Here is a 22,769-nt window from a genome sequence, read left to right as displayed (position 1 = left end):
AAGCCCGATTTATAGTAGTGCGTAATCTCTACACGGTAGCTACGCCGTAGGTTATCCGTAGCCTGTGCGTAGCTCTCAAGCTGCTTCTTCTTTGAAGGTCGCACTGCGTCTGTGGTTACACGCATGGATACTGCCTACCAGTGGTCTGCGCATGTGTTTGCACATCGACGCGGACAACGACGCAAAAGTATGAATGAAAACTGCCGTGGCTACGCTGTAGGACCTACGCACAACTATAACGAGCCCTTAACAGGGAACGTTCCCGCAACGTTGGCTAAGGTTCTCTTAAAGTTATTTAAAAACGTTCTTAGAATATTAATATAACAACAGACTGAACCATTCTTAAAAAGTTTTGAATAACGTTCTTATAACCAAACAATAACGTTAATACAACATCTAAAAGTTTTAATGTAATAAGAATGTTAAAAAATAAACGTTTTTAAAACTTAAGTGAAACATTGCAGGAATGTTTTAGTAACATTAAATTGTTAGCATCTTGTAATTATCTCTGCAGGTGCATGTCAACTAATTCCCTTAATCGTTACAGTCTACTAATACTCTAATGACAGTTAGTTGACATATAGTTGCAAAGTTATTTATAGTTAGTAGAACGTCTTAAGAAGACTATCAAAATAAAGTGTAACCTGAAGGTTTTCTGTGAACGTTGAGTTAACTTTTTTGTTGATCATTCTAAGATAATTTAGCTGAAGAACATGATCATCAAGTTTAGGTCATACAGCTTTAGTCATCCAGGTTTATAATAGTTATTCATTCTAGGGCTGCAAAACAGCAAAACATGAAGATCTTTTGACCAAAACGTACACACACATATATGATGTAAACAAAAACTTTTATTCTGAAACGATTAGTTGTGATTAGTTGTTATACGGCCCTAATTCATTTGAAAACAAAACTGAAAACAAGAGTAAAATATCAGAAACACAAGAGTTTCTGCAGTAATTGACATGTGATATCACAGATATTGTAATACATCACACATTTAGTGATGTTTAACAGAGAGATTGAGTTGAATGATAAATAAAAGAGAATGTTAAGTGCACTTTAATAAAGAGTTTGCTCTGACCACACTGATATTTTATAATTATATATGAGAAAAACCATTCAGAAGAAACTCATGTTGATTAAAAACACTTCAGTACATGATGACAAACACATAAATACATCAGGAGATCCTCTTTATATTCTGAGACAGAGACCCAGTCCGAACCCAGAACCGGTGCTTCTCCAATCAGAATCATCAGCTGCGTGTGTGTATTTGGCACCCTGATCTCCGACTGGTCTCAGATCAGCTGACGTGCTCTTTAGAGTTCATCTCACTGTAGATTTTATTGATGACATGAGACAGATCCAAACTCTCAGTTAACATCTCCAGGATCTTCTCATCCGCCTGGATACCTTCCATAAACTCCTCCATAGAGAGCACACCTGATGCACACAAACACCTGATTCATATCACTTTATTACACATATAAATATACACTAGACAGACATTGACAGACAGACAGACAGATAGGTACCATCTCCATTGATGTCAATCTTCTCAAACACCATATCTGTGAAGTCTTCTGCAGAGATCTCATGATCTACTCCACTGATCGCTCGAACCGACTGCAGCAGATAAAAGTCACTCATTTATGATGTCATGATCCTCTTACTGAGACTCAACCAATAATGATTTTCAACAATGCACTCTTACATAATCAATAGATGTAATGTGTTATTATAATCAGCAGGTGGCGCTACAGAGCAACAGTACATTTCAGAAATAAAAGCAAGGTTTACCCACTTAAGAGATTAATTAAATGTGCAACATAGTTAGGTCATGGGAGAGCTACTACACTGTAAAAAGTCAAAAGTTAGATCAACGTAAAAAATTACTTCAATTAGTAATAAAAAAAAAAAGTTAATTTAATTTCATATTTCACTTTAGTTTCACTTTTTTATTTAAGTTGAAATAAATTAAATAAATAAAAAAATAGGTTACCAATTGAAGTAGGGCTGCACAGTATCGGTATTGATGAAACTACGTGATATTCGATTCTACTGTTGACCGCAGCGATAACGATATTTCTTCGCTTTTTATATAAGCTGTTTTTATCATTTAGATATGTAATGATACTGTACTAAACAGGCAATACATATTCTTCTGATGTAATTAAATCTTATTCAGGGACAGGGTAAATAAAAACTATTTCGGACGTACTGTTATTTTTAGGCACAAGTTTGTCGCTGAAGTTTTCCTCGCTTGTCTCTACTCCTGCCACATTTATTTTCCGCTCTCTGCGTTGAGCTGCTGCAATCTAGTAAATAGAATAACAGTATAAGACCTACTTGGGGGTATTTAGTAAAGCCCCTTTGGATTGGTCTAATTTGGACAATCCAAGCATGCAACACACAAATGATAGACACGTAAAATAAATGCAACTTATCGCAACTCTCCCAGATATGGATCTCAAGTATGTTGATATTGTGGTAATGATGGTTGCTGATATATCGTGCGCCTCTCAATTAAAGTCGTTTTTAAAGTTGATCCAGTTTTTCACTTTTTACAGTGTACTACAATATACACTGACTATATAGTGTGCACTATGCAGTAGGCCAGAATTCACACCGATGATACCTTGAAGATCTGCAGCAGTTCTTCACGATCGATACATCCACTGCCATCCACATCAAAGAGTTTAAAATACCAGCGTAGTTTCTGCTGAACGCCGCCTTTTAACACCAAACTCAGAGCAGCTACGTACTCCATAAAATCAATAAATCCATCCTGACAAACACAAACACACACACATAACAGAGTAACACAATGCACAAACCATCAAAGTAGCATTTAACTTCTCTTGTGTGCTCAGCAATGCTGTTTTTAGGGATAATATATGTTTGTGTTTTTGGTTGTAAATGTGTAAAACATGCATATTATAAAACTAAACTGATAAAGCATGCACAGACAAGAGATCGGAAAGTCTGCAAGTTTAAATGCGAATTAAGAGAAACCAATCATTCTTATTGATTATATATATATATATATATATATATATATATATATATATATATATATATATATATATATATATATATATATATATATATATATATTATGTTTTATTTTAGTTAATTATTGCAGTGTAATATTATTTGAGGTCACTGTAGTGAGATGGTGAAGACAACAAAAAGATAAAAACTTCTGATGGCTCTTAAGGTCTCTGACCTTTGCATTTAAACACACAGGGGTCAAAATTACCCACAATCCTCAGCTGAACTCAGATCACGATGCTGTTAATCCCACAGCTTTCTATATTTAACATCTGTGAGATGAGGACGCTCGTGTTCTTGATTGACACCTTTGATTGAAACAACTTTTACAAAAGATTAAAGATGAGCAATTCCAGTGTTGTTTGTATAACATTTTTGGATAATTTGTTAGGTAATTTGTACAAAATGTTTGACAACTTAAATAGAGACCTCACATTGGTATTTAAGCAACTAAATATTGACATCTGAGATATCAGTACGGTTAAAACGTTTGGTAGAAACTTTATTTTTTCATGTTAAGGTTGACATTTCCATGACATTGCGCCTATACTATATCTATAGCAATGTCAATTAATTACTGCTAATTATTTTAATTATTGAGTCATTGACTATTTGATCTGTCTGTTTTTATTTGCATGCTTTACTAATAATTCACTTATTTGTAATATTATTTGTGGCTTGTTTTTAGAAAAGTAAACAATAAACAAAATCAATAAACTAAACAAACATTATATTTTAAATATAATCTTTGTTACTACTACACTGTAAAAAAGTCCTTGTTGCACCTGAGGAGTTGGTATAAACAAAAAAAATGGATGGGCTTAAGTTATTACAACTTTATAATTAAAAAAGCCTTTTTGTCAAATCAACGTATATTTTTATGCTACGTTAACTTAAAAAATAAGTTAAAAAACTTCAACTAGTTTTTTTGAGTTATGTCGACTATTCAGAGGTCAAAACTTGCTGTTGAATTGACTTGATTTAACTTCATGCTGCATTTTTTTACAGATTTCTAACTAGCTAAAAAAGTTGAAATGACTTATTAATTCAAGTTGTTCAACAAGGAATTTTTACAGTGTACGTATAATAAACATCAAGTAAAACTAATATTTGAGTGTCTTACGTCGTTCATGTCGAACGTGGTGAAGAGGTTCCTCACATAAGCGTTTGATGTATCCGACAGATTCTTCAGACCAAAGAACTGCTTAAACTCATAAAACATAAGTTGACCAGACGGACACTCGGTCAAGAACCTCCGGTACCACTGATGAGATTTACATGAGTTCAGTTCTTCTTCAGACATACCGTTACCCATGACCACACCGAACCCAAGCTCTCCCACTGCAGATCTTTAGATCAATCCCACCTGATCGCCACTGACAGTCATGTCACTCTTTAATCTCTTGTTTTCAGCCCGGGATTTACTGACCACCTGTTCACGGTGAATACTAACTGCACATGACAGCCCGACCCACTGACATTCATCCATCCATTCATCTGATAGATCAATAAAACAACTGAACCCATTGAAGTGATACAAGAGTACAGGTTTATTATTATTATTAGCGTCTGGACACACATTTCTTCCTCCACATTGTGGGATTGTGAGGCCGAAGGTCGGTTTGTTTACGTTTATGGTCCATGTCCCATGAGAAGCTATAGCCACACACAGGTTTTTGTGAGGTGTGGAAGGGTCTCAGAGAGTTTCCACTGGTGTGATGAACATCTGACACCTGTTTATTACCGCTGTCGCCCATCAACACGTCAGAGCGTAAAGATGTCATCATCACAATCTGTAACATCAGACAAGCACATCAGAGAGATGATAAAGTACAGTAACACAGAAGCGTGTGGTTGTGCTTTACCTGAGCGCTCTCTTCGTCTCTTCCCACCTGCATCTTTAGGAGATCACCTGGAGTTTTAACTCTGCTCATCTCTCTCTCCCTTCTGTGGATCTATGACATCAGTTATGACATCACAGAGAGGTTACCATGACAACAGATTGATTCTAGAACTATAGAAGGTTTCAGTGAGAGGATCATAGGAACTTTCTCTTTCTCTCTTTTTTTTTAAGGTATCTAAGGTATTTGTGAAACGCACATCAGATGTTCCTGGGAAACACTAGTGGCCAAAGACAAAATCTCACTCACACATACTGAACATTCCCAGAAGTGAGATAACCGTGAGGAACAGGACAAACCAGTTCAGATCTGCTCCCATGCCATCTGGGAATGAAGGGATACACCCACTCTCTCTCTCTTTCTTTAACTTCTATCCTGGGATGTGTTGTTCTCCATCATATGCGGGGTTTATAATTCATTCCCTTTATTTCTCAGATTACGGAAGCAGGTGAAATAATCTTGTGGTGCTTCCTTCAACACCATCAAGTTATTTTAAAACACATTTAAAGATTGATCTAATTATAATTAAACATTGGGGTCAGAATGCCCCCTGATTTCATAGATTTAATTAAAAATAGTGTCAAAGCCACACAGATATAAGATAGAGTTAGATATCTGATATTATAGAGTCATGACAGGGATAGTCAACTGGCGGCCCTCCAATAAATTTTTTCCGGCCCGCTGCCGGTAATCTTTATCTAAATTTAAAATCAGCATGGTTACTTTAAATCTGCTTTTCCTTTGTACATGACAAATAATGGCCGATAAACCAGAACGAGAGTCGGAATGGGGCTTTGTGAGGTGCCAATCATCTGTGGGTGCATTATTTTCGGATCCAAATTGAGCTTTGGATGATTGAAAACTACGGGACAATGGATGAAAATTAGCCCTTGGTCTAAATCCAGTACAATACATAAAATGGACATTTAATGTTAAAAATTTTGCATGGTCCCATTATAAATAAATAAAAACTTGTTCGACTACACTGCATGTGACACGCCAGTTTAAATTTATGAAAGTTAAACAGTTATAAACAAAATACGTTTTATTTTTTTGTGCATGTTCATAGTTTAACTATTGTTAAACTGCATTTGTTTTTAAATTAAAAAAAAATTATAAAATATGTAAAAGGCAAATACTGGATACACGATGTGTGCATCTTACTTGAAAATGCATGTTTTTAATATATAAGTAAGTTACAGAAACAACATAAGCTATAACGTATTTATTAATAATCATAACATATATAATAGGTAAACGTCCCACATCATATTTAAATGTTTAAAATCTGTCCCTCGAAGGAAAGTATATAAAGACTCCTGGTATATGACCTTTGACCTCTTTGCTGACCTCATGATCAGTCTGCCCTCTACTGACCAACCAGTTACACAGGCACCTGACATGCATAGATATTATCATAATAAAATGATCCATCACTTTAAATAAATAATCTGTATACAGTTGTGTGTATTTATAACAGCTTTACATTTAATATTTCAAACTAATTGGGTATAAATGTGTTCCTGTAGCTTAATATGTAGTAGAGCATTGTTGTGTAAGAAAATGTAGCACAACTTGGTTTTGCAACTCAATTCCACATACTATCTATAGTTTTGACCTGTGAATAGTTGACATAACTTATAAAACTAGTTGAAATTGTTTAACTTAATTTTTTACAATGCAGTGTAAAAGTCATGCGTTTGATTCACACATACTGATTAATTATACAACTTGATTGGATGCATAGAAATTAAAAATACATATATAAGTAATTTACAAAAAGTGTGTGTTTACATATACACACAAAACCATTTATTCATACATACACAGCTAGCTGGATAACTTTACACAAAACATAAACATTAAGTTAAAAGAGCAGAAAATTAAACTAAATGGTATTCTTAGATTTGATGTCTGATGTTTCCTGAAACTCAGCGAGAACACAAATATTTGAGTTTCTTTTTTCTGATTAATTAAGAAAACTTTGAGTAATGTCTGCTATGGGTGTGGAGTATTAGCGTTAAACTGACATAAACTTGAGGTGTGTTGTGTTCACCTGTGGGCGGAGTCAGGCGCTGCATGTGTGTGTGGTCTGGATGCGTGTGGTGGGCGGGGTCTTCACGCAGCGCTGCGTAGACATCTGTGCATTTCTAATGGAAAGAGCTACAGTATGAGAGACAGTATGTTGAATATCACTGTAGTATAAAGTCCATCTGATTTAAAACAAAATAATAATGATAAAAACAGTGCTTATTACGAATCGATCTCGCGATACTTTGCTGTCATAGACCGATCGGTCTGCGCAGCGCTGTGTGTGTTGTGTCGACAGCGTCTTGTGGGCGGGGTCAGATGGGTGTTGCAGGTGTAAAAGTGGCCATTTTATTCAATGTCACTGTTTCTAAATCAGTAACTGCACTCGAATTCATAGTGACTGTTGACGCTGAGACGTGTGATACTAAACAATCATGAGGATTTAAGTCTGTCGGGATAAAATCTACACAGATTGTTGTTATCATGAGTAAAAACCCTCTGAATTTTCTGAGGAAGGAGAAAAATCTATTCGACACCAATGTGGAATTCAAAGAAATGGGTAAGACTGATTTAAACCATAGTTATTGATTTAATTTGCGTTATATTCATGTTACAACAGATTGAAAGTCTTCTGCGCGCGACCTTTGCACTTGTCACGGAGCGCGCGTGCCCGTGACTGCGCGTTTATTTTTAATTAAAACACTTAATAAACTTCCTCCAGATGCCTATAAATTTTTTTTACCATAAAACACATAAAGGCTGTTTTTTTAATACAACTGTAAGTAATAACAAGTAAGTAGTGACAGAATAATGTCAGAATCTTTAGTTTTTAATAGTTTTAAAACTATGTGTACTATACAATAGTACACATGGTGTTCTTTGAAGTACCATAACATATACATGGTAATAATTTAATACTATTACTGTACTATTATTACATATTTTATTATTGTACTACAGTGTTTCTTTTTTTAATAAATGACGCAGTGTTATTTAAATGATTTATTATTTACACATCCACTTTTTTTAAAGGTTTATTTGTACTGGTTTTTAAATTTCAAGTTTATCATGTATAAAATAACTCAGAAGATATAAAACATGTGATCTACAAAAGTAAGATCAGATATTTTAAAATCACACATCATAATGCAGGTCATGATCTGTTTTGTGTTTGTCATAAAAAAAACTAAACCTAACCGACCAGATGTGATTTAATACACAATTGAAACTATTAAAGACATTAAATAACACCATTATTATAACAAAAATTAACAAAAATCTAATTCTGACAGATCGCTGAAACCCAAAAGTCTCAGGTTTGTATCCTGCAGAGTCTCACTGTACCTTAACCACAACCTAGTTAGATAAGAAACATTAAGTCAAGAGACGGTAACCTGAAACACACCTGAATAATTTAATTTTGGCGTGTTTGTGGTATAAACAGTCAAAGCTAACTGAACTCATGTTCCCAGCAGGCATCTGACTGAACTTCAATGTTGAAATATGTTTGAAATGATGTCAGTTCTTGTTTCAACGTTGAAACAACGTTGTTATCAATGTTGAAACAATGTTGATACAACATTCAATGCTACACAGATGCAAAAGGTTAATTAAATGCTTGAAAATTAATGTTGAAATATGCTTGAAATAATGTCAGTTCTTGTTATAAGGTTGATACAACAGTTAATGCTAAACAGTTGGAAAAGATTAATAAAATGCTTAAAAATGAACGTTGAAATATGGTTGAAATAATGTCAGTTCTTGTTTCAACGTTAAAACAAGTTGATTTAACAGTTAATGCTAAACAGTTGCAAAAGGTTAAAAAAATGCTTAAAAATGAACGTTGAAATATGGTTGAAATAATGTCAGTTCTTGTTTCAACGTTAAAACAACGTTGATTCAACAGTTAATGCTAAACAGTTGCAAAAGGTTAAAAAATGCTTAAAAATTAACATTTAAATTTCTGATGAAATAATGCCAGTTGTTTGTTCAACGTTAATTCAATTAGCAAAATCAAAAGGTATTTCAACGTAGAAATGGCGTCTGGGTTGTGAAGATCCTATGCATCTGTTATTCTGCTGTCTATAAGTTTGAACTATGGGCTGTTCTTAGGTCAGCAAATCTCTCTGATGTTTGTAGGCCACGTGGACATGATGTTTGACTCGGCTGCCATTCCAGAGTCAGGAACCGCAAAAGTTCGTTCACGGCCGACTGTCAAACACTTCATAGTAAGTGTTAAATTTCTTTGATCACATATGAGATAAACTTGGTATTTATGAGGCATTTTTTTGTTTTTAGAGACTCACATAACTTCAATGTGTGTTAATTCTGTAAATGATTGACATTTGTACCCACAGATATTTACTAGCTTCAATATCAAGATCAATGTTGAATATCTAATCAGTTAAAAATTAATATGGAAAGTATCGATTGAAGATTTCGAAGTTAGGGTCATTAGGGGCAGAAATACTATTGTATATATCAAAGTGTCATGCATCTGATATCATCATTGTGACATTAAGTACCTATTATACCACAACAGAAAAGTACTGTGCTAGTAGTGCGGTATTCAAATTCACATGCCATTGTTTTTACATCATACACCGAGGTACCTCCAAAAATACTATGGGAACAGAATTGTGCATGTCCAAAAAACATGTTTTGCATTGTAGGGTGTTTTTATAGTGATATTTGCATGTTTATTTCAATTTTATTGGTTATAAAAGTCTACTTATCAAAAAAATCAACGAAACTATCCCTCAAAAAACACACACAGACACACCTTTGGCTTGAGGATATACACACCCTTGGTATATAAACACAAACTTTCTCGCTGATGGAATAACGCACACAGCGAGAGAGCGGTTGTGTGTTTATATCACCGTGGAGATGATGACATCCCAATGAGTACATACAGTATTGTAATTCAGATGAAGTGAACATGTTGTGACCTGATTCACTGATTCACCTCTGGAGATCAGAATTATGATGATTCAGATTTTCCAGCAGGATCCTTTACTTCTTCTTCTCATCAGAGGTCACTGTGGGTTTTTTTCCAGACCTGCAGGTGCTGTTTTGAATACACACACTTTGTTTATACAGCGACGTGTGTCTCGTCACATGCACGCATTTTATTTGTCAATCACAGTGTTATGTAGTGGTGTTAAATAACATAAGCATCACTATATAACACTACACGGTTTCTTGAATGACCTTCACATTATATCACTTGAATATAACTTTATTTTCAAAAAGAATGGGATCAACTTACATTGACGGAGGGATGTGAAGAATATCTATAGACTTCAGGTCAAGTCGTGCATCAGTGAGTCCCAAATCACATGTTTGATTCTTAGGGAACAGACAGACTGATAAAGTGAACCTTAAATACACAACATGTCAATGAGCAATGAGTACATGTAAATATAGTGAAAAATACCACATTTGCATAGGCGCTTAAGACAATAATTAACCTCTGTAGGAGTCTTTATTCCTTATAAGGTAATCGTTTGGTTTTTCCGGGGAAATGTAAAGAAATTTCATCTGGAACAATAAAAAAACCCACAACACAAACATTTGTGTTTCAGGGGTGTGACTGTTGTTGCATGTCTGTGAACTGAAAGTGAATGAAAGACAAGAAGGTTATGTTATTTATTTCTCTGTAAAAAGACACAGAACGCTGACTGCTTCTGAAAGGCTGAATTTAGACTGCAGTGTTCCCAGATTAGCAATCCAAACATTTCCCAGAACGTGTCCTCCTGCTGTATTTATAGGGTGTTGGTAAGGAGCGTCCCATGAGTCACCGACACATTTGCATAAAAAATCTGCAACATTATCTCATGCCGTATTTATCCAAGGCAGTCCTGCAGCTGTTTGTGTGAATCAGAGAAGTAAAGAAAAAGATTGAGACAATTTATATGCTGGAATGCCATAAGCTCTGTGAATAGTTAAGGAAAACTGGTTGGTTTAGTGGCTAGAAATTCAAACTCTGACTCAGCGGCTCCTACAATGAAAGGTGTGTTTGATGGTTCCTATATCTCATTAGAGTCTCCTGAACTCATTCAGAGGTGCTGACCGATGTTTCTCTTTCATTCGCAGTCCAATGAGGCCCTGCATGGCTTTGCTGTTCCAACTCCCAAAGTTCCTCTTTTTTCTTCCTTCGCCGGACCTTCAGTGAACGGTATTGGTGAGTTAACCTTTCGGTCAACAATGCAATTTTTCAACTAGCTACTCAACTACATTGAACAAGTTTTTGGGGCGGCACCGTGGCTCAGCGGGTAGCCCTGTAGCCTCACAGCAAAAAGGTCACAGCTTAGAGCCCCGGCTAGGTCAGGTGGCCTTTCTTTGTGGAGTCTTCATGTTCTTCCTGTGTCAGCATGGGTTTACTCCCACGTGCAAGTTAGGTGAATTGGAGATACCAAATTGCCCTTCCCCCAAGCTGTGTATGAATTAACTTGTGTCGATCAACTTGTGTTAACCGGTTTATGCCCTGAATATAGCCATAGATGCTGGAATGTCATGAAGAAGGAAACAAGTAGTTGATTCCAATTTTGTTCTTTTTCAGGAAGCACAACAAACCTTCAAAATGGAGGAATGATTTCTGTCACCGACATGTTTGAGGGGGAAATGTTGATACCCGCTCCACCTAGTGTTGCCCCTCCACCCCCTCCACCCAGTTCAGCAGCCCCTCCACCTCCATCGTTCATCCCTCCACCTCCCCAGACTTATGCCGAAAGGAATAAACACATAAACGGTGCAAATTTGCATCCCCCACCTATGCCCCCTCATAAACCTCCATCACTTAATGGCTATGAATACAGTGATGATGTAGACCTGGCCTCCCTCAGACCTCCTCCAATGGCACCTCCAAAACCTCCGTCTGACACATCCAGCTTTAGAGGTTCCCTCTACAGCCTGGATGATCAAGAAATCCCAGATTGCCCTAAATTCACCCCACCACCACCTCCCTCTATGGTTAAACCTCCACCTGTTCTACCCAAAACCCAGAAAATGCCACCTCTGAAACCCGTCCGGATGTCCTCCATACCCAGTATGGAGTCCTATACAGCAACACTCCCTGCTGCGGCTATTTCAACACCTTCCAGCTTTAAGCCCCAAAACACGGCCAAACTTTACAGTGTGGAAAAGAGCACTCTATTAATTGGGCAGACAGAGAGAGAGACGCCAGTCCAGTCCATTCTGTTATTGGACGATTCCACTGGGAACCCAGCTGGTGTTCATGTCAATGGGAACAGTGGTGGATCTTTCCACCCGGTCCAGTCAGTGGTGCCACCCATCAAACCGGCCCGTCGCAACAGTAGTGCAGCTCTGCTACATAATGACACACCAGATGGTTTCCAGGTAGAAGCTCCTGTGATGAGGAACCCGGAGCCTGTGCCGGTGTCCATAGCGAAGAACACCCCCAGTGAGGCACCAACACCCATGAACATCTCACCTAATATAGAGAGTCGTGATGTTAGCCAGGTGAAGACCCGTGTGGACTTACCTGGTGGGCCTCACAGGTACAGTCCGGTCCTGAACAGAAACCTGAGGACACGGGGGGTGGAGAACTCAGGGAACAAGGAAAAATCGACCTCGCCACTTGCTCTGCTGATGGCTGCCAAAGAAAGAGACAAGCGGAACAATCTGTCCCGACAGAATAGCACTTCCTCTGAGGCATCTAATCACTCTGTCATCCAACCTAGCATGGAGAAACCAAACTCTTTCACCATCACTCCTCGAGACCCATTTGAGAGACCCCATGTAGAATTAAACAACCAACCAGTCGTCCCGCTGTCAACTAAAGTCGATGTTCTGGATGGACCTTACCAAAAGTCAGTGCCAAGCTCCACCCCACCTAACAGCTCTGTAGTGGTACGGGGAGGTGTTCCGGTTAGAGATGTGGAAAGTGGTGAAGATGTGCTGTTTATTCCACCACCTCCTGAGTTTGCCAACTCTGATTCAGAGGATGATTCTCCAGCATCTCCACCCACTCACCCTGCCCCTCCACCCCCTGCACAATCCGCCCCTTCACGCCCTGCACAAGCCGCTCCTCCACCGCCTGCACAAGCCGCTCCTCCACCGCCTGCACAAGCCGCCCCTCCACCCCCTGCACAAGCCGCCCCTCCACCTGTCAAACCCTCCTTACCTTCACCAAAAGCCAATGGCCCCCTTACGGCCCCCAAGCCTAAACCGCCCAGCAATCCCCCTAAACCCCCAGGCCCTCCACCAAGTATCCAACCTAAACTGCCGGTTCAAACTAAACCCTTCACGCCACCCGTCAAGACTACCCCATCCGCCCCTGCTGGCCAGACGACACTTTTTAGTATCCTGCAGAAGAAGATGCTTGAGATGGACCCGAAGTTCTCAGCTGTCAAAGAGTCAGAATCAAAAGATGACTGGAACTCTCCATTTTCTGATGATGAGGAAACGTCGCCCATCAGCACAATCAAAAAACCTTTCCAAACAAGCAGTGCGGCCCCACCAGTGAGGTCTCAGGGTGTGGACATGAAGGAGCTGGAGGACAAAGCGGCCAAAAAAGCTCAAGATTTAACATCTAAACCTCAGAACAGGTACAGTGCAAATAGCATTTACTGCAAAAATGCCCAAGCTCGGTCCTTGAGGGCTGGCGTCCTGCAGAAATTAGCTCCAACCCTAATCAAACACACCTAAAGCAGCTAATTAAGGTCTTACTAAGCACACTAGAACAGTGGTCACCAACCTTGTTTCGTAGATTACCCTCCTGTATACTTCAGATCCAACCCTGTCTAATTTTGGGGTAGCAATGAAAAGCTTGTATAGCAGGTTCAGGTGTGTTTGATTGGGGTTGGAGGTGAACTCTGCAGGAACGTAGATTTCCAGGAATAGGGTTGGTGACCACTGTACTGCCCTGCAAAGGTTAAGTGCAGTAACTACGCAAACACTAAAACTGAGAAAAATGTTCTTAAAGTTTTTTACACCAGCCAGTCAAACATGTTACTGCAATTTTGGCACACATGCTTCTCTGAAATGGGACAAAATTGTACCAGGAGACTTTGTCACAAGACACAACAGATCTCGCAAAGCCCATTTTAACCCTTAACTCAATTATGACAAAATGCGTAGTTACTGCGCTTTGGCTTTGTAGGGCATTGCACTAGAAACATCCAGGCAGGTGTGCCGAGGCAAGTTAGAGCTTAACTCTGCAGGACACCGCCCCTTCAGGATCGAGTTTGGCCACCCCTGGTTTACTAGGATTAACATGGCCACAGCATGTTCTTAAAGGGATAGTTTACAGAAAAATGAAAATAATGTCATAATTTTCTCACCCACAAACCTGTAAAAATAACGAAACAGATCAGGGCACCATTCACTTGCATAGTATAAGTTTTTTCCCTACTATGGAAGTTAGTTCAGGTTTGGGGGTGAGTAAATAATGACCAAATTTATTCTGTAAACTATTCTTTTAAGATTAGTTTAAAAACTGATTAATATTAATAAAATGCATTTCATGGAGATAAACAAAGTAATAATTTTATGTTTCTTTATTATCCAGTAAACAGACGTTTGGAATGACATTCATAGTGCGACCAGGAACTAAACAGCCAATAACACCAGTCATTAAAGACGGCTCAACCTGAACTGGATTTATTTCAGAGAAAAGTGCCTTACCTGTCCAAACGCCTACCTGACAGATATTTGAATATTTCACTTTATTATTATTCTTGTTAAAGTATTACTGTAATATTTGCAAGTTGTTTGACATCTATCTGTACGTCTGCTCGCCTCGCAGCTCTGAACAGAACATTTGTTAAATTCTAGATCAAAACAAACTTTATAAACTGTATTTATAAGATAAACTATGCACAAACTTACAATAATGACATTATTGTAGTGTAATTGCAGGATTATTTGTTTAAAGTAATCGGATACGAGTTGAATCAGGAGGAAAAATTAAGGACTTAAGTTCTTATTTGTAAGTTCTGTACATGTTGAACTGTTGTTTTTTTAATCATTAATGTCGATATGAGTGTTTCATACAAAGGTGCTGAATGTATCCAGCGTAAAACAAGCCCGTTACAGATTCATTCATGAATTTGAGTCAATATTTGTCTCTGATGGTCAAAGATGCCTTTCATTTTTACTGCTAAAGAATCGAAACCAAGAAAAAAAATAATGGATGAATCTGTAAACTATTTGTTTTAAATTTTATTATTGTAAAAATATACCCACATATACCGTTTGTTATACATGCATCTGTAAAAATACTTATTTGCAAATATTATAAATGTAAATAAAACATGCATTGCTTGATTTCCATGTCCTATTTTTTGTCCTAATGTTTAAATCCTGACAGATAAACAAAAGACAGGGAAACTATTAAAGAGCACAAGTTTTTATTTGACCTCAGTGGAGTTAAATGCATGAAATATGTTATGAAAATAAATCCTAATAATAAAAAACAATCTGTATTCATTCCTATTTCTGCTCTTACAGTACAATCTGAATGTTGATGTTACTATGAATGCAAAATCGAGTTTTATCTGAAGGTGAATAATTGACGGTTACAAGAAGCAACAGAAATAGGAATGAGACCTGTGTCCCGTTTCCCATGATGCTCTAGGGTTCTGATTGGCCCACGCTGTGATGTAGAACCTGATGATCCCACCCCGCCGTGGTCAACACGGCCGAACCGCCGGGAACCCAACACACGGCACGCACAAAGTCCTGATGTCGTCTGTCTCGATAACTAAGCACAGACAAACACATTTTATGTCATATTACAATGTACCTAAACATTTTACCATGGTAATACCACACCCTAACAGAAATACCATGGTTGTACAATATCTGATGGTAATTACATAGTACTGACATTTTAGAAATGATACTACTGTTTTTTTTTTCAAGATATGGGATTTACGGGATTTTCTCATTGGTTCATCTAAGGCAATGCAGACAGCCAATCAGGAGAGGGATGTCAATACTTACATTTCTCTGAGCTCTGCAGTAACCACGGCAACAGAGCAATCATCACTGACAGAGGCCAGGCGGGGTGAACTGCAAATAAACATCCCATAATAACCCATCAGATTTACCATTCACAATATCAAACTGAATAAGAAGTGAATAACTAACTAACTAACTCGTTTTGGGATATTTCATTACAAAAATCTTCCGTATTGTGGCTTTAAGATTAATTTGAGTCGGTGAGGTCGTACCTGTCTGAGGAAAACGTCAATCCTGAAACTCTACGACTGTGAAGGTTTGCCGTCTGTCTGCCGTCTGGCGCCTGCAGATCCTGAAGGGTCACTCGTCCCAATTCATCACCTGATAAACACAAACATCACAGAATTAGAAGCAGAGAAAGCATCATCACACTAAGTGCAATGCATGATGGGATATGAGTTTTATTTACCGTATGCAATGGTGCTGCTTTGATGAGGATGCCAGGTGACCGCAGTCGGACTGCAGCTCGGAGAAACCACATCTGAAACACACAGAGATGTGATAACACACTGCCTATGTTTGTGTGTGTGTGTGTGTGACTGTGAGTTTGTGTGTTTGCTTTACCCAGGCGGGTGGCAGGTTTGGGTTTCCTTCGGTCCCACATCAGCAGTCGGCCGTCCTGCAGATGATCATGAAAGAGTTACACACTAAAACACAATATATACACAAACTCTGATGTGTGTGTGTGTGTGTGTGTGTGTGTGCTGACCTGAGCACAGGACAAAAACAGAGAGTCATCCAGCAGTGAACAGGACACACAGTTGACCGGCAGTGAGTGAGCTGACAGACAGACAGTGTGCACATTTCAGCACAGCTAACACAGTATACACATTGATTACATCACTTCCTGTCACCGTTTCTCACCATTATATGAGCTGATCACAGTCTCCTGGTTGAGATCCCACACTTTGATTCTGAAATCAGAGTAAAAGAGAGAGAGAGAGAGATGATTTGACTGTAATCAAAGTAACCTTCATCTGAGAGACCCACAGCGCCTCCTGCTGACCTGCAGTCCATACCGCAGCTGACTGCGTGTTGAGCTCCTGCAGTCGAGCTGATAGACGTCACAACATCATCGTGTTCATGATGACTAAATCTGTTCATCAGCAAACGCTCATCTTCAGCCAGAGACCACAACTCTACTGAACCTGCAACACACAAACACATCCTCTTTATTATCATCAAGTACTGTGATTTTACCACAGTTAGGGCTGCAAAATTCACAAAAGTCACAAGGTGGGAAACTTTTCATGAAAACTAATGGGAATATATGGAAATTAACGGGAATTAAATGGGACTAAAAAAGAAATCCAGGCTTGATGATCGTAAGTATAAGGATTCTTTCAAATGTGTATTACCTTGCATGCATGTCTGCTTTTGACCAAACTAAATGTTTATTTATAGTCTATATATAATTTCCTAAATTCCCATTAAGTTTTCAATTTGGAATACAATATAACAAACAATATGACCAACTTATCATGACATGCGTGCATTTTTGTTTATTATAAGATCATAAGGAATGCTTCCCGTGAATGTTACGGTAATGTTACTACTGTAGGTCCTCTTTACGGAGCGATCCCAGATCATTTACTGGACGTGTTTGTGTTCACGCAGAAGCCTTTCTGACAATTTTACAAAACTTTCTGGGACCAAAGTGTTGTGTGAATGAGGTTTGAGGGTATCAGACACTATATACACACTCATACTATACATTTATTATATCTAAAAACGTCACACCACTGTCCTTTTATAAACATTATTGTCATTTTCAAGTAACCTTTGGTCTCTTACTTGTTAGTGAGCTTTATATGACAAAGTTAAAATCATTTGACTCATTTGTACCTGAGTCTGATCCTAACAGCATGGCTCTATCTGAGATCCATCTGGCATCAGTGACCCCAGCTTCAGTCTGTACACCCGCCTTACAGAAACCTTCACTAGGGGCGAGTTTAGGGTCACTGTACACCCATAGTGAACCCTGCCAACAACGACCTGACAGACTGGAGGCAGCGAGTAACAGAGTCCCATCTACAACACAAACACAAGAGATTTACATAAACTATAGGTTGTTTGCATACATTTAACTATACAGATGTTTTAAAAAAAACTCTTCACTGTCTTTAGCATCTGTGTAAGACCCCAAACTAAATATTTATAACTAAATACCCTTCTGTAAAAATAATTCAACTGTGCATAAGCACCATTCTGAGTTGTTTATAATGCATGTCATTTTTAACATTATTGTTGCTTTCTTATTTAAATGAACTCTAGTTATTTTACACTGTTTCTTAATAAACACAGATATGATTTAGATGCTTTTGCGGAGTTTTATGATCTGAAATAATCTGACATATACGTTCTATTTAGTACACCTTTTCATGGAAATTGTGCCATAAACAAGAAGTTAAATACATTATACACTAAATAAAACATTTGATGTTTAATAAAACACAATCATCTTTGTTTATCTAAACGTGTTTAAGAGATTAATCTGACCGTCTCTGTAATGCACAGCGTCCAGATGTCTCTCCATACACGCCGGAGCGTTTACAGGAATAGTCCAACGATTCTCCTTTATCATCTTCTTTAATTATATTAAATATAAAATAAACCTTAACACACTGCACTTATGAATGAACGGGAGCAGAGAGAGACACACACGTGTGTGCGACACTTCCGCTTCCGAGACTCAAACACGTTCAAAATAAAAGCTGAAAAACATTTCAAAATAAAGCTCTGATTATTGAATCATAAAAGTTGCATTCATTTATTTATTTGATCTATATCGTGGTGACAAATGTTGCGCATAATATAATATGACTTTTATTCGTATTGTGCTTTTTTATCCTCTAGGTGTTATTTTATATTTTAAAATGAAATCAGATTTATTTCTTACCTGATATTAACAAACAGTAATTGTATTTTTACATCGGAAACCATTTGTAATTAGATTTATTTTGTTGTTATACATTTATTAAATTTGTATGTCAAACTCGATTTTACCTCAAATCTGCCACCTCTGGTCATTTTGGTACTGTGACGTCATTATATACACACATCACTGCAAATAAATAAGTTCAAATATATTAATATTAAAGTGTTTATACATTATACAATATTTTTTCAGGAATTACATTTTTTAAAACAACAAGATTTTGATTATGTTTTATATACAGCTCATTTATTAAAAATGAATATAAGATACATTTTCTCTGAATGATAGTGCAGAACTGCACAAAAATAGGCCTACATCAAATCAATACAAGAATATAAAAAACCACAAATAATAAATACTGTATAAACAAAATCATGTTGTGAGTGTTAGCCATTGCCAACTAGTTAACAACATGTTATAATGACCAAACACAACTAAAAACAACAGTCCAACTTATAAAAGCACATGGAATTTAAATGGAGATCACATCAAGATGTAAATTAAAGGAGGGAGGACATCAAATAAGTTTACCAGCATATTAAAGTTGAATATTAAATTTGTCACAAATTGTAATTGTTTTAATTGCTTTTTAATTGACAGACATTGAAATTCAATTCAATTCTTGTTTGAAGGCATTAAAGTGGGATTTCCTTGTGGTATATTTACATTTATGGATATGAAACTTTCAGATGAATAAAAGATGATTTACTCGAAAGCTTCAATTCTTGTCATTAACATAAAATAAAAACACAATGTTTAAGTAAAATATTTAAAGAAAATTTTAGATAATTATTTAAGAAAATCCCAAAACAGATTACCTATAGAAGAAACTTGACAAAAGAAGGTGTCAATGTCAAGTGGATCAAATCTGTAGATAATTTTATAAGATATCTCTTTAATTTTATTTTTCATGCTAACAGTTGTATAAAGTTCATGCTAACTGTTGACCTCACCTTATTGTTAAGTGTACACAAATACAAATAAACATTTATTGCTCAATAATAGTTGTGATAATAATATACACACAATAAAATATGTGTCTGAGGTCTTTATATCATCACTTAGCAATATGAGATTGTAAAAGCTGAATATTTATGTCAGACTCTGGACATGTGAAAGTAAATGTGTGGAAATCTCAGAATGAAGATTAGACACACTAAGAGAATATTGTCCGATACTGGAGTTTCCAAAAGATGGAATTGCTCAAAGATCTGAACATAACCATAACACAGACTTTACAATGAGCTTTCCCACCGAGGAAAACCTTGAAAAGACGTTGAAAAGACGTTGAAAAGATCTGAACATTTCCATATCACTGACTTTACAATGAACTTTCCCACCAAGGAAAACCTTGAAAAGACGTTGAAAAGACGTTGAAAAGACGTTGAAAAGACGTTGAAAAGACGTTGAAAAGATGTTGAAAAGACGTTGAAAAGACGTGGAAAAGATCTGAACATTTCCATATCACTGACTTTACAATGAACTTTCCCACCGAGGAAAACCTTGAAAAGACGTTGAAAAGACGTTGAAAAGACGTTGAAAAGATGTTGAAAAGACGTTGAAAAGACGTTGAAAAGATCTGAACTTTCCATATCACTGACTTTACAACGAGCTTTCCCACCGAGGAAAACCTTGAAAGGACGTTGAAAGACGTTGAAAAGATGTTGAAAAGATCTGAACATTTCCATATCACTGACTTTACAACGAGCTTTCCCACCGAGGAAAACCTTGAAAGGACGTTGAAAAGACGTTGAAAAGATGTTGAAAAGATCTGAACATTTCCATATCACTGACTTTACAATGAACTTTCCCACCCAGCAAAACCTTGAAAAGACGTTAAAAAAACATTCAGATGTCTTGATGTTTAATTCTGGTTAAATAGTGAAAGGTGAAAATATGTCTTTTTCAGGTTGTTGAAAAGGGCTAAATTTGGTTGAAAAGTGGTTTGAGATTAACCTAATTTTAAAAATACATTTATTATGTAATAAAAACATGTAAAACAAGTAATATAATTTTAGGCTAATAATTAATCACATAATAGGACAGCTAACAAAAAAATGAACAATAAACATTTATTGATATGTCAAATACACATATGACACAGGAATAGTTATAAAAGTTCTGTTGATTAAACAGCTGCTAAAAGCTGGATTAAACTGCTTCTGTATATACAAACATTAGCTCCGCCTCTTGCAGACGACGCCCTGTTCATCAATCTCATGTTCAGTGTTGAAGAGACTCATGAGCGTGTATGAACCTGCAGCAGAACAGAACAGAACACAGTGAAGAAACATCAACACACAAACACATTTATTTCAATCTAAAACAACACAATAATGTGTGTAAAACTACAGCAAACTAAACTTAAACTGTACTGAAACACCACTGCTTAAATTATCTTATGTGTTTATGGACCTCTATAAATGTTTAACATGAAAGCCCCGTCCCCCCCACACACCCCATCTGGTCGTCATGGTGATCTGGCTGTATTGTCATTCGGGTGTGGCTCTTCTGTCTGATTCACTGTCTCACTTTAGTCCAGACACACCCAGACGTGGAGGTGAAATCTGTGCCTGCGGGGAAAGAGTTTTATATCACACGTAATGTTTAATCACACAACACAGGATATGTTATATGTCTGAATCTATTTGAATCTGTCTCTATCTGAATCTTTTTTATTCTGAATCTGTCTCTATCTGAATCTTTTCTATTTTGAATTTGTTTCTATCTGAATCGTTTTTATTCTGAATCTGTCTATATTTGCATCTGTCTCTATATGAATCTTTTTTTATTCTGAATCTGTCTTTATCTGAATCTGTATCTATCTGAATCTTTTTTATTATGAATCCTTTGCTGCATCCGAAACAGCATACTTCCATACTATGTCTTCGCCTACTCTTTGCCTACTATATAGTATGAAAGTAGGCGGTTGTTTCGGACGCAGCGTGTTTCTATCTGAATCTTTTTTATTATGAATCTGAATCTGTCTCTAACTGAATCTTTTTTTATTACGAATCTGTCTCCATCTGAATCGTATTATCATGAATCTGAATCCATCAGAATCTGTCTCTATCTGAATCTTTTTTATTCTGACTCTGTATGCATCAGAATCTGTCTCTTAACTTAATCTTTTTTTTTATTGTGAATCTGTCTCTAACTGAATGTTTTTATTAGGAATCTGTATCCATCTGAATCTGTCTCTATCTGAAGTTTTTTTTAATTCTGAATCTGTATCCATCTGAATCTGTCTCTTAACTGATTTTTTTTTATTGTGAATCTGTCTCCAACTAAATTTTTTAAAATATGAATCTGTCTCCAACTGAATCTTTTTTATTATGAATCTATCTCCATCTGAATCTTTTTTATTATGAATCTGAATCCATCAGAATCTGTCTCTTAACTGAATCTTTTTTTTATTATGAATCTGTCTCTAACTTAATGTTTTTATTATGAATCTGTATTTGTCTCTAACTGAATCTTTTTATTATGAATCTGTATTCATCTGAATCTGTCTCTATCTGAATCTTTTTTATTCTGAATCTGTCTCTAACTGAATCTTTTTTATTATGAGTCTGTCTCTATCTGAATCTTTGTTATTATGAATCTGTCTCTTAACTTAATCTTTTTTTATTATGAATCTGTCTCTAACTGAATCTTTTTTTATTATAAGTTTGTCTCTATCTGAATCTTTTTTATTATGAATCTGTCTCTATCTGAATCTTTTTTACTGTGAATCTGTCTCTATCTATGTTCCCAGAACAGTTACAGGACGTGTTTGTGTTCACACAGAAGACTCGCTGATAATTTTACAGAACTTTTCTGGGACCAAAGTGCTGTGTGAATGAGGTTAAACT

The 22,769-nt window shown here is 36.7% G+C and overlaps 3 protein-coding genes across 4 annotated transcripts; 1 reads left to right on the top strand and 2 right to left on the bottom strand.

Moving 5' to 3' along the window:
• Positions 1-970: 970 nt before the first annotated feature.
• Positions 971-4,615, bottom strand: guca1ab.2 (guanylate cyclase activator 1Ab.2). Its single transcript, XM_065243488.2, has 4 exons — positions 4,181-4,615; positions 2,642-2,791; positions 1,539-1,629; positions 971-1,446 (listed from the first exon to the last, which is right to left on the bottom strand). The coding sequence occupies exons 1-4, from the start codon at positions 4,370-4,372 to the stop codon at positions 1,307-1,309; spliced, it is 573 nt and encodes a 190-aa protein (XP_065099560.1). The 5' UTR covers positions 4,373-4,615; the 3' UTR covers positions 971-1,306.
• Positions 4,616-7,329: 2,714 nt separating this feature from the next.
• On the top strand, positions 7,330-14,796 carry LOC135748276 (uncharacterized). 2 transcript variants are annotated; one of them, XM_065266442.2, is made up of 5 exons: positions 7,330-7,548; positions 9,102-9,217; positions 11,088-11,175; positions 11,554-13,561; positions 14,524-14,796. In XM_065266442.2, exons 1-5 carry the CDS (start codon positions 7,473-7,475, stop codon positions 14,606-14,608), a joined length of 2,373 nt encoding a protein of 790 aa, XP_065122514.2. In that variant the 5' UTR covers positions 7,330-7,472; the 3' UTR covers positions 14,609-14,796. The 2 variants fall into 2 exon arrangements, with proteins under 2 accessions (XP_065122514.2, XP_065122516.2); XM_065266444.2 differs by having other exon boundaries at positions 7,332-7,548; positions 9,129-9,217.
• Positions 14,797-15,347: 551 nt separating this feature from the next.
• Positions 15,348-18,669, bottom strand: wdr77 (WD repeat domain 77). The gene is made up of 10 exons (XM_065266445.2): positions 18,477-18,669; positions 17,823-18,008; positions 16,984-17,125; positions 16,842-16,891; positions 16,687-16,757; positions 16,542-16,596; positions 16,387-16,458; positions 16,190-16,298; positions 15,960-16,028; positions 15,348-15,717 (listed from the first exon to the last, which is right to left on the bottom strand). The coding sequence occupies exons 1-10, from the start codon at positions 18,559-18,561 to the stop codon at positions 15,588-15,590; spliced, it is 969 nt and encodes a 322-aa protein (XP_065122517.2). The 5' UTR covers positions 18,562-18,669; the 3' UTR covers positions 15,348-15,587.
• Positions 18,670-22,769: the final 4,100 nt, after the last annotated feature.

The sequence above is a fragment of the Paramisgurnus dabryanus genome, chromosome 24 (assembly GCF_030506205.2).
Source record: "Paramisgurnus dabryanus chromosome 24, PD_genome_1.1, whole genome shotgun sequence".
Classification (NCBI taxonomy): domain Eukaryota; kingdom Metazoa; phylum Chordata; class Actinopteri; order Cypriniformes; family Cobitidae; genus Paramisgurnus; species Paramisgurnus dabryanus.
Note: the sequence above shows the minus strand (reverse complement) of the source record. Positions and strands in the feature narration are given on the sequence as shown.